Source organism: Calypte anna, chromosome 4A (assembly GCF_003957555.1).
Source record: "Calypte anna isolate BGI_N300 chromosome 4A, bCalAnn1_v1.p, whole genome shotgun sequence".
NCBI classification, from domain to species: domain Eukaryota; kingdom Metazoa; phylum Chordata; class Aves; order Apodiformes; family Trochilidae; genus Calypte; species Calypte anna.
In genome coordinates, this window is record NC_044248.1 from 3,316,032 (window position 1) to 3,328,523 (window position 12,492).

At 41.8% G+C, this 12,492-nt stretch overlaps 1 protein-coding gene across 1 annotated transcript in view; it reads left to right on the forward strand.

Moving 5' to 3' along the window:
* Positions 1–897: 897 nt before the first annotated feature.
* The window catches only part of PPP2R2C (protein phosphatase 2 regulatory subunit Bgamma), a 137,555-nt gene continuing 125,960 nt past the window's right edge, over positions 898–12,492 (forward strand). The window contains exon 1 of the mRNA XM_030449704.1: positions 898–970. Coding sequence (XP_030305564.1) covers positions 901–970 — 70 coding nt within the window. The 5' untranslated portion in view covers positions 898–900. The remainder of the gene's footprint in view (positions 971–12,492) is intronic.

The following is a 12,492-nucleotide window of genomic DNA, read 5'->3' on the forward strand; positions in this document are numbered from 1 at the left end:
TTATCTATGAAAAAACCCCCAAACAAATAAACAAAATCTCCAAAACCCAGAAAACCCCCATTATTTCATCGTCCTTTTGCTGAATGGTTGCCTTGCCTCTATTGATCCTTTCTTTGGCAGTCTCAGTACCATTTCTCCAGGCTGTCACTGAGACACTGTTGCTTTTGCTGCATCCCACCCCAGCCACCCCCCAAGCTCTCCATCCCCCCTTGGCATCCCATCCCTCGGGATGCAGACCCACCGAAGAAATCCTTGGCGCTTTTCCCCTCACCCTCCCCTCCTTAAAAACATTTTTTTTTTGTTGTTTCCTTTGCCCACCTTCCCAGCAGAAGAGCTGGAAGAATTCCCCTGCAGCCTCATTTTTCACTTCCCTCCATGCAGCTCTGCCGGGGAGGGGCCAGCTCTGATGCAGATGACAGCAGCACCAGCAAGCACAGCCCCGCTCCGGGCTGCTTTTGCTGCAGTCTGCTGATTCCCACTTGACACCGAGATCCCCAGCACCAGAACCAGAACCAGCAGGCACTTGGAGGACACTCCGCGTGGGCACTTTTTTTTTTTTTAATTATTATTATTTTAAGGAATACCTACAAAACCATTGGGTTATTTAACTGCGGGAGAAGTGCCTCTTCATCCCACCCTGCTGCATTCAGCATCGAGTCGGAGCTCCCTTCTCCTTTCCTCCCATTCCTTCCGTCGATTTACTTCTTGCTTTCATCCTTTCCCTCCCTGAACCCCCCCAAAATCTCTGCTGCATCCCTGGCTCTCACCATGCTGGGCTGGGGAGCCCCGGGTGCTCTCCGCCTCTGCTAGGCAGTGGCAGCATGGATGGTGCTCTTGTGACGACCTCTGGTGATGCTCTCGGTCCACTGCGGCTCGGCATGCTGAGTAATCCTGCTGTAAATGGGCGAGGACACGGACACACGAAAAATTAACCACAGCTTTCTGCGAGACCACAACTATGTGACTGAAGGTAACAGAAACCCCCCCTCCTTATCCCCCTTCTTGCCTTACCCTGCCAGGGATGCGCTGTCACCTTGGGAGATGGCAGGTTTTCCTTTTTTTTTTTTTTTCCTCTTAAGGTTTTTTTTCTCTTACGTTTTTTTCCCCTCTTAAGGCTTTTTTTTTTTCTCTTAAAGCTTTTTTTTTTTTTTCCCCTGCCACAGAATGGGGTTGAACCTTCCTTCCCCCCCCCCCCCCCCCCTCCCCAAGGTTTTCTGTCGCAGCATCTGAAAGCCTGAGGGGCTGGAGAAGGTTTTGCATTGTGCTGAGTTTGTGCTATGAGGTGTGCAGCACCTGGCATTGGATGCACAGCAGCTGCAATGTGGGAGGTTGGAAGCACTTTGATCACTTAAAAAAAAAATAATTAAAAAAAGGTGAAAGATTTGAGTGCTCCAGTAAAAGAATCAGTCTGTAAAGTTAACTGTTTGCTGGTTCTGCATCTCGTTTGGCTAATTACAACTTGAGCATCCCAGACATTGCTGAGCTGATTGTTCCCTGGAGAAGCTTGTACATTTAGAAGGGATATGTGAGCATAATCTTTTGCAGTGCTGCTGCTTTCTTCCCTCTGTGCATGAAAGAAAAGGAAAGAAGAAGGTTCCTTCCTTTGGAATCCTTCTGTGGCTGGTAGCTCGTTACATAAAAAGCAATTTTTCTGCAGGTGACACATTAAATACTGAGAGAATTTACCTGGAAACCAGTGAAATGGTTGGGTCAGGGACTGACCCACATTCTCCTGCCAAAAAGTTGGTTTCCAAGCAGGCTCTTTTAGGACTGATTGATTGAACAGGGAGAGGGGGGAATGGTTTTGGAGGTGCTGGAGTTAGGAAATTTATTTGTGTGTGCAGAGTTTTACCAGCACTTTTCCAGCAGCAGGAAGACTGAGTGAGTGCAGGTTTATAGAATATGAATGTGTTTAACATCAGGGTCAACTGATCCTACTTGAGACTTTTCTCCAGGTTCTGGCATCATTTGATCAATGCTTGGTCACTTAATACTCCCATGCTGCAGCCTGAAATGGGATCAGCTGATGCTCACTTGATTCTTGATGATTTGCATTTTGTTTTTAGAAGGTAGAAAAGCAGCAGGGAGGATTTTGCCATCCTGGCAGCACAAATCAGATTGGTTTTGATATTTGTTTGCAGAAGAAAAATTAAAAATGCTGTGTATTGTAACTCTTACCTCTGGATTTCTTTGCTAATCTTGCCTCTAGGACATTCTTTGCATTCCAGTTCATGTTTTGATGTATTTTTAAATTTATTGAATCTTGGGTTAATCACTTTTTTTTTTTTTTTTTTGTCTGAGTGATGCTTTATGTTTTGAGATGTGCTGATCTGTAATATTTGAAGTAACTTGATCCTAAATGTTTAAACTGGTGCCTTGGGTTCTGCAAAATGCAGAGTGTGATTACTGCAGTGTACATGTTGAGAGGCAGATGTATATTTAATGGGCATCTGCAGCTGTTTTAAAACGTGGACTTTCAAGCCTGTCAGGTTTTTAATCTAAGGAAAGTAATACCTTGTAAATTGTGCAAATCAGTAGCCTGCTCTCTTGTGGGTATTTTGAAAATTGGATGGGGATCTTTCAGGGTTTTGGGGGACACTGCCAACAAAAGTTTGGGATTTTCTCCTGGTTTATCTTCACTTGGTGTTTAAATCAGAAGGACTGAGTGTTCTGCTGTGATTGAAACAGGGAGGGGCTTGTCTGAAATAGGTCAAACTATTCCTTGGATATCAATGTCAGCCTGTATTCTGGTTTTTCTTTGGTAAGAAATCATCATGAAATAGCTGATGCTGAGGTAGATGAAGTGTGGGAGACCTTCAGTAGCAAAGTGTTTGTTCTTCAGCTCTGACTCTGTAGTGTTTCTTGGGAATACTCACTTGTAATAAAATTCTTCCCATCTGTTGTACTGCCACACCTTTTAAAAGAGCATAAAAATCAGGAGGGAATGGCTTTAGCTGTGAAAATTTTCCAGAGACACCTTCTGCTCAAAGGGGGCTCTCACACATTTTAATTTCTCAGTGATACACTTGGTTTAAAATGCAAAATGAACACAGGAGTTCAGCTGTGCTTTGTTTGGTCTGCTGTGGTTTTCTTTCTTCTTTCCTTTCCTTTCCTTTCCTTTCCTTTCCTTTCCTTTCCTTTCCTTTCCTTTCCTTTCCTTTCCTTTCCTTTCCTTTCCTTTCCTTTCCTTTCCTTTCCTTTCCTTTCCTTTCCTTTCCTTTCCTTTCCTTTCCTTTCCTTTCCTTCCCTTTCCTTCCCTTTCCCTTCCCCTTTCCCTTCCCCTTTCCCTTTCCCTTTCCCTTCCCCTTTCCCTTCCCCTTTCCCTTCCCCTTCCCCTTCCCCTTCCCCTTCCCTTCCCCTTCCCCTTCCCCTTCCCCTTCCCCTTCCCCTTCCCCTTCCCCTTCCCCTTCCCCTTCCCCTTCCCCTTCCCCTTCCCCTTCCCCTTCCCTTCCCCTTAACTTAATTCTGTTCAAAGATTTGGGTCCAGGAAACACCCTTTAACACTTCTTATCTGTGAAGTCCTGAAATCCTTTCAGACTCCTTGCATTTGGCCCTATGATGTGTTAGTGCTGCATGGATGGTAATGGCATAGAGACAGAAGTGAAGTTGCAGGCTTTGCAACAAACAAACCAAGGGAGGTTTTGTTATTGCAGAAAATAATTTCATTGGGGCCAAACCAATTTTGGGGGGGAGTCTTTGGCTTTGGTGACCCAGTGTTTCAAACCAAGAAATATACTTGATGTTGTATGCAATGTATTAGAGAGGTTCTTGATTCCTTTTTTTCTTTGAATAACTAAAATATTCAGTTTTCAGAGTTTTAAAATCTTGGTAAGAGGTTTCCTCTGCTCTATGCAGCTGACTAAATGAGTTGACTGACAAAAAGAGGTATTTCTGACCTTCATATGCAAGTTTTTCCTCTCTGTTCCCCAAGAAAAGTGAAGCCAGCAGTGACTGAGATGTGAGTTCACAGTAATATTGCTTTAGTTCTCTTTCTCCTTCACTTCTCCAGTGATTTTTTTAAAAAATAAAAGAATAAAATCAGGTGATGTGTGAATTCAAAGGGATTAAGCAAACCATGAGCCAAATCTGCTTTGCCCTGCAGTGGACCTGATGTGTTCCCCGCTCACTCCAGCAAAGCCAAATATCATCTCATTTTTCATTTCAAATTTCATCTCCTTTGATACAGGCCATTTTTTTTTCTAAAAGAAAAGGGAATCACTTGTGGAAAAGAGAATTACTTTTTAAATCTCAAAAAAAAAAAATTCCTTGATTTGATGGTTCCTGTTTTCCTGTGGGTGTTTTCCTAGTGACAGGCATTGTAGCCATGCACATGGCAACAGCAACCACTTGGACTTGTTCCTGCTGGTCCATGTGCCTGGAATAAAAGCAAGGGAGTGGAAACAAGCAGGATATAAATAAGTCCTTTAATCTTCAAAGTATGGTGGGGTTGGGCAGTGGAAAAAGGCAACTTCATCCCAGCAGCAATACACAGAAAGTTTTTCAGCCATCAGTTCCGTAAATGCTTTGGGAAGGAAACTGCTGCTGGTTCCTTCTCTGTGTGGGAAAAAAAAAAAAAAAAAAAAAAAAAAAAAGAAAAAAAAAAAAAAAATGAAAAAAAAGAACCTGATAAGACTTGTAAAGAATGAGAGGACAAAACCTTGAGGCCTAGAAAATGGGACCTGTGAGGGAAGATTGAAGTTTTCTATGTGAAGGGGTAAAACACTGGGATGTTTTGCCTGGGGAGTTGTGTAGCTCCTGACACTGGAGTTTTGAAAAGCAGGTGACATAGAAAATGACATGGGGATAGCTAAACCTCCCTTGGGGTTAGGGTTGCTCTAGATGACCTCTGAGATCTGCTCAGGCTTGGGATTCATTGCCAGATATGTTTTATCTCTGCTTTTTCTACCTCCCCTGTGGGAACCAGCTGCCCAGGAGGTGTTGTGTCATTAACATGTAGTTATTATTATATTAAAAATATAATTATTGTATTAAAAAGTTGTGGGGGATGAGGATGCAGCTGCACTCTTAATTCAGCTCCTCCACCTTCTGCAGGTTTAATGACTGACAGAGAACTAATGAGCAAAATCCACCATCAACCCAAATTTATCTGGGGAGCTGCTTCTCTGCAGCTTGGCAGGCAGGCCTGATGAATCCCTGCCTTTTTAGGGAGTTTCTCTGCTTTGGGAAGAAAAGTTTCTTCTACTCTGAGTTTCTAGAAAGGTTCCTCCCTTCTGCTGGGCCAGCAAATCCCAGAGGAGGCCATGGAGTTGCAGAGGTGCAGGGGAGAAGAAGCTGCCCCTCACTATCCACTCATTTATGTGGCCAAATGGTGCAGATTGGTTCCATATGGCTTAACTTCTATTAAAAATTTAATCATGTTAATGGTGTATTAACCTCCTCAAATGTGAGCTGTGAAGAATAATGAGAATTATGAGTGTAGTGTAAAACATATTGAATCATAACCATGTGAAACGTGTGTTATAGAGGCTGAAAAAATGTTTTTTTTTTTTCCCCCCCTGATAACTTTAAAGGAACATCCTCTGTTGATAATGAAAACAGATTTTAGGCTCTTTTTTGCCCTGAATGAAAGAAATGGGTATCTCTGTTCTGCATTCATCAAAGTTGCAGGCAATTATCCACTTTAATTTGCCAAGAAGAAATTTATAAGCATCTGAAATATAATTTGAAGGAGAGCTGACTGCCAGGGAGTATTGGATGAAGGTAGGAAGCAGGTACAGTTCTACAGGTTCAGGCTCATCCCCCATCCAGTCTGTTCACTTTTTTCTGAGAATGGCTGGAAAAAAGCTTTTTAAGAGCAGTGCTAGAGGTAACTTCCTTTCTTTACCTCCAACAAATCATGATTTAAATTGTGGATTATTTTTATTGTTTTACAGAACTCATTTAGAATCAGTTTTAGGATGATCCTAGAAATTCCTGCTTATTCTCACTTGTGTTATTTATTCCTTTCCTCAGGTGTGAACAGAGGTAAAACCTTGTTCAGGCTTAACTTTGTCCCTGTTAACATCATTGCCCTTTTTTTGTGCACTGCTTTGGTTTGTTTCTCATTCACAAAGCCATTCAGATGAATGTAGGAGGGAGCCCTGAAGATTTGGATTAATAAGATTTATTCCATCTAAGTGATGTGGCTGACTTTGTAATCTTTATCCATGCAGCTTAGCTGGGAGAAGAAGCCATGGAGGCAGGGCTGGAGCACTGAAGCCCACATTTTTCTGCTTAAATCCTCACAGACATTTAAGGTGGTGTCCAGAATAGGAACACAGAGCAGGAAAAGAAGAAGAAGAAGAAGAAAAGCTGATCTAGATTTACATTACACTGATGGCAACACTTGTAGAATTTTCACACTGCATCTGTTAGGCACTCACAGTCTCACCAACTCTTTTTTATTTGGCAAAGCTGCTTTCATAATCAGGAGTAGGATCAGGACAGTTCTGACCCCAGGCTTGGATTTTGCAGTCTCTTAATTTGCAGCATTCCCAGAGAGCAGGGAGATGTCAGTGGCAGCTTGGTCCTGCCTCCTCAGGACAGGCTTTGCTTTAAAGAGTTTTACCCCTTGGATTCTCCTCAGGCCAGGCTTTGGTTTAACAATTTTTACCTCTTGGATTCTCCTCAGGTCAGGCTTTGTTTTAACAATTTGTCTCATGGATTCTCCTCAGGTCAGGGTTTTACCTCTTGGATTCTCCTCAAGCCAGGCTTTGGTTTAACAATTTTTACCTCTTGGGTCCTCCTCAGGCCAGGGTTTGTTTTAACAATTTAACTCTTGGATTCTTCTCAGGCCAGGGTTTGTTTTAACAATTTAACTCTTGGATTCTCCTCAAGTCAGGCTTTGGTTTAACAATTTTTACCTCTTGGGTCCTCCTCAGGCCAGGGTTTGGTTTAACAACTTAACTCTTGGATTCTCCTCAAGCCAGGCTTTGGTTTAACAATTTGCCCCTTGGATTCTCCTCAGGCCAGGGTTTGTTTTAACAGTTTTTACCTCTTGGATCCTCCTCAGGCCAGGCTTTGGTTTAACAATTTAAGTCTTGGATTCTCCTCAGGCCAGGCTTTGGTTTAACAATTTATCTCATGGATTCTCCTCAGGTCAGGGTTTTACCTCTTGGATTCTCCTCAAGCCAGGCTTTGGTTTAACAATTTAACTCTTGGATTCTCCTCAGGTCAGGGTTTGGTTTAACAATTTTTACCTTTTGGATCCTCCTCAGGCCAGGCTTTGGTTTAACAGTTTTTACCTCTTGGATTCTCCTCAAGCCAGATTTGGTTTAACAATTTAACTCTTGGATCCTCATGAAGCCAGGGTTTGGTTTAACAATTTAACTCTTGGATTCTTCTCAGGCCAGGGTTTGGTTTAACAATTTTTACGTCTTGGATCCTCCTCAGTCCAAGCTTTGTTTTAACAATTTATCCCTTGGATTCTCCTCAGGCCAGGCTTTGGTTTAACAATTTTTACCTCTTGGATTCTCCTCAGGCCAGGGTTTTGTTTAGAAATTTACCTGCTGAGAGCCCTTGAAGCCCCTCTGAGCTGCAGGAGATGCTGGAGTTGACTTGGTTTGGGTGTCCCATTAGTGTCATGCTTCCACATGACAATTATTCACCTGTACCCTGTAATGTTTTACCAAGTGTGAGTTGCCTGTGTTGGAATTTTTTCCATTTCCAAACTACTGCTGGGTTTGTTGGGATGCCCTCAGGGACTGATGCTTGTAGATGTAATCAACAGATGATCTCCCACTCAGGAATTAAATGCAAACTGTAGTGTTTGAGGTCCTGGAGAAGTGATTGAGATGTATTAACAAAAGAAAAGAATTGTCTAGAATCTTAGGGACATGATAAACAAGCCAAGCTGCAAAAAAAACCCAACAACAAACCTCAAACCCTGCTTGTACCAATCTGGGGTTTTATATCAGAGTGGCTCAGAAGCCCAGTTAGTTCCAGCAGTTTAGCCTGTCTGAAGTTTATTCATAATATATATATTATATATAAGTATGGACTGGAAACATTATGAACAGAAATATCTATTATATTTAACTACATCACTAATATATGTGTTAGGTTTTAGCTATATATGAGCCTTAAAAATGGAAGTTCAGGAGGTCAGCTGAGCAGCACCCATGTAGGATAAAATGCAGGCATAAAATGGGATCTGTGCAATCTCCCTCCCTCCCTGTACCAGATTTCTTTCTAATTGAACCTGACAACTCAAAAGCACTGAATAATGGGACACTAAACAACAGTGTGCAGGTGGAGTCAGTGTCACCATGCACTGCAGGAGCATTTTATTTAGTGTACACATCATTATGGCCAAAAACCTCTCTGTCCTTTGCATTCTATTTGGTTTTTCTACACAGACCTCCAATATTCCAGCCACGGATCATCCACTGAAATGTTTTTTAAGCCCAGAGAATGACAGATGGGGCTCTGATGTCAGCTTCAAATGGGAAACACAATCCAGCAACACTAAATGTTTTATAACACACCAAGAACTGGGGATCTTTTATTGCAGCCATAAAAAGGTAATCAATCATTGCTGCATTACAAGTTTCTGGATCTTTGGGGCTTTGAGTTGGTTTTCCTCCCCCTTAGCAAACGTTTGTACAGAGGAGTGTATGGGAAGAGGAGGAAAAGCACCTGCAGGCTGTATCAGTGCAGTTGTTTTGCCCAGGGAAAGGATGCTGGAATAGGTGATTAGCTCAGAAAACTATTATTATACAAAACCATTATTATTATTATATATAATATTATATATTAATTAAAATTATTCTAGAGATTTTGTACTTTTTTATTTTTCAAACAAGAAAAGGCTGTAAAATGCCCTTCTAGCCATATTGAGGCCCTTTCTTCATCTCCTGTACTGTTTGTGCTTCTATTTCTGTAATTCTTAGGCTAACACTCAGCTTGTCTTTAGTAATAGATGTGATCTATTTATTGGGTCCTGCTGAAAGTTTCCCAATTCTTTTACCAAACCCCAAAAACCTTGCAAAGCAGCTTTTTATTTGGTAGGAGTCTTCCTTTTCTCAGCAGTGTTTCCTTGATCCTATCTGGTCGTTTTATTGCTTAAATGCAAATGAGAGCAGCCTGTATTTTACCAGTGCCAAGAGAAGTAATGAAATGAACATTAAGATACTCAATTCCTAATAAAAATCTTTCAGCACAACACATCATGCAGTTCAGTGAGTTCTGTGAATTATGAATATGACAGGGATTTGGGGTCTTGTCAGGGTTTAACACTGGCCTGGCAATTAAACCGAGTGACAGACGCTCTCTATTAATCTCTCTCTCCTCCTTGATAGAGAAAGGAGAGAGAATAAGGGAGAGAAACTGATGGGTTAGAAACTAAACTACACAACTTTAATGAAACAGTAATGATAAATAGGAGAAATTACTAAATATATACAAATATACAGGAAAATGGAAACCACATTCCTCCCCCCTTTCCCCAATAACTCTCACATCACCACCGAGGCTGCAGGGCAGCCCTGGGAAAGTCCAGGCTGGAATCCTGGAATCAGCAGCAGTTGGGAGCTGGAGGCAGGAACACACAGATATGGGCTGGGATGGATCAGGAGCACAGGCAGAGGAAGGGATGGAATCCTTCCAGGATGCCGGGTGAAGGAAGGGAAGCAGGAAAGGCAGGAAGGGCAGGCAGCTGGAGACTGGAAGCAGGAAATCTGGCTTGGCCCTCGTGATGCCTCAAATTTATCCTGAGGATGAGGTGTATGGGATGGAATCCTCTGTTTGGTCAATTCTGGCATCTATCTTGTCTGTTCCTCCCCAAAGGAGGCTGCAGGTGGGACCTCTTTATCCTTCTGGAGGGTAAAAGTTTTCCTCAGAGCTGAGCAGTGTCCTTGGCTCTGCACACCAGGCTCTAGCAGTAACTCTAAACATCAAGTGTTATCAGTCCTAGAAGCACACACTGTCTGAGAAACTTGCTGTTCATTTCAGCAAGTGCAGCTACTCAAAGAGACTTAGCTAAAAGCAAAAGTACAAGACAGGAAATCACCTTTATCCTGGCCCAAACCAGGACAGGTCTCTATTGGTAAATCTACCAGAGCTTTGCCTTTTATAGTGAAAAAAAGAGAAGATGGAAACATCTGTGTGTAACAGGACATTGGTGATTTCCTTAGAGACAGGGTGCAAGTAAAAGGCACCCTGGTTGGGTTGGGTGAGGGTTGGGTTATTGCCCTCTAGTTTCAGTCTAACCCAAGGTTCATTTATTAATAAGTGATGGCTTATTTCCTTCTCTCTTTTTAATTATTTCTCTCTAATCTAAGGCTTCATAGTAGTATTTCAAACAGGATAAAAATAATTCTCAACCTGATCACCATATTCAATAACTTGTTTCTAACCTTCCATCCAGCCTCAGGTTCTGTTCACTTTGAGAGGTTTCAGTTTATGATAAATCTTGGCCCAAGGTCTCCCATAAATCTTCCCAGAGTTTCCCAGTGCATGGCTGTAAATCAGGCTCTGTCATTACTTCAGAAATAATTTCTGATGGAATGTTGTTCCTTCTACCTGGTAAAAATCCAATGAATAAATTCAGGAAGAATAATTAATTTTTTAAAATGCAACAAAGAGACACAGAGGACCAGGAAATGCAAAACTGGCTGCCAAGGTAGCACACAAGGGTCTGGTCATGCTACATGGAAACTTTGGCACCCTGCTTGATTTGAGCATCACTGGTTTTTGCATGCAGATGTGTGATAAGGAGGGAAACCAGCACAAGGTGAAGTCAGGGGTATTTTCTGTACTCTTCTTTTGAATGGAAGATTTCTCCTTAATCAGCAGTGAAACTCAATGCAGAAGACACAGGTGCAGGGCTGTGGAAACAGGGAGCTGTGATTTATTGCATCCTACAGAGAAATTCCTACAACAAAGAGGTGATGCTCAGAGTCAAGCAATGGTCAGGGGTGGGCTCCCCATTGCCTGGGGCAGTGTGAAGATGATTTTGTGGGTTTCATGTCCACTTGTGACCTTGGATAAATAAATGTTCCACTGCAGAAGTCTTGTGGATGAGTGCTGGTGTGTCTGACTTCCACTTGGAGAGCTTTTGTGACTGTGTCAGAGTTACACAGGTTGCTAGAGGAAAAGCAGGTAAGGAATTGCCTCTGTTTGTAGTGAGGACATTGCAAATCAACCAATGGCATCAAAACTTTAAGACTGAATACCTAAAAAAAGTTTAGACTCAGTCCAAGCAAAGATATTTAGCTGCTTAAACTTGGACCAGCCCAGTGGAAATTAATGCAAAATATTATTTTGTATGGAGTATAACCAACCAGTTGCTTGGTGTGTTCATCTGTCCCTTTATATTTTTTTTTTTTTTTGCTATTTTGCAATACTGAGAAATATTTCTTCTACCTTTTCAGACCTTGAAATTCATTTTAGGCTCTTTTAAAGCTGGGGTTTGGTTTGAATCTGCTTGTGGATGCAGCTATTATCAGCAAAAAGTCTGATGTGAAGAGGAAGCTGGAGCTGCCCAATCTGTTGGGAAAATGTTTGACAGTTTCCTGGATCTCCCAGGGGAATGATATTAAGAGTAGGAAAGATAAATCTGAAAGCAGAAAGCTTGGGTGCTTCTGCACTATAAATAATTACTAAGAAAAATGGTTGTGGATGGGGAGGATTGGTTGCAGAGGGAGTAATTTCTGATTGTTAAGTCTAAGTTTATTTAGAGAGAAAAAGATTTCTGCTCCTCAAAGCCAAGATGTTGGAGTAAATTGGAGGAATTAGTGATTTGGGCTCTCCAGACCAGACATCAGCCTGGTTATTAGAGATGAGACTTGACAGATGTAGTGATACAGAGGTCTGCAGAGGAAGCTGTTCCTTTATTTTGCATTTCAGTGATTGAATTCAGGTGTTGTGGCTACCATGTTACTGCCAGCAATTGAATTTACACTGTTTTATTAAAAAAAATACCAAGTTTTGCACCATTTCCTTTCCTGAGATGCTGCAAATATCTCTGAACTCTTTAATGTCCCTCTTGCTGAGTTACTTCTGGTCCAGAAATTTCCATCCATCCATTTGTTTGTGCATAAGAGCATTTACATTTATGGCTCTCCAATGCCCAAGACATTACTGCATCCTGTAACTCCAGTGATTTTTGAAAGTTTTCAGAGTAAATAGAAAGCCTTAGCTGAATTTTGCCAAGATTTGAAGTGTTCATTTCTGTGTAAAAAGGCTTTGAAGTTTAGAGCTGCCACCAACCGCTTTGAGTGGATTTACATGGGATTTCTCTGATGTTTTCAGCTGTTGGCCACCATTTCCAGAATGTTGGTTCCTTCTGCAGCTTGAGAGATTTAGGTAACTTGTAGGAGCATCCTAGTTATGTAGATTTTCATTCTTTGAAAAGTATCACATCAGGTCTGCAGGGCAGTCTTTGAATTAACAAAGGAGGATTCCTAAAATATATAGGAATATATCATGGGGTAGTCTGGGTTGGAGAGGACCTCTGAAGGTCCAAACCCTTTGCAATGAGCAAGGACATCT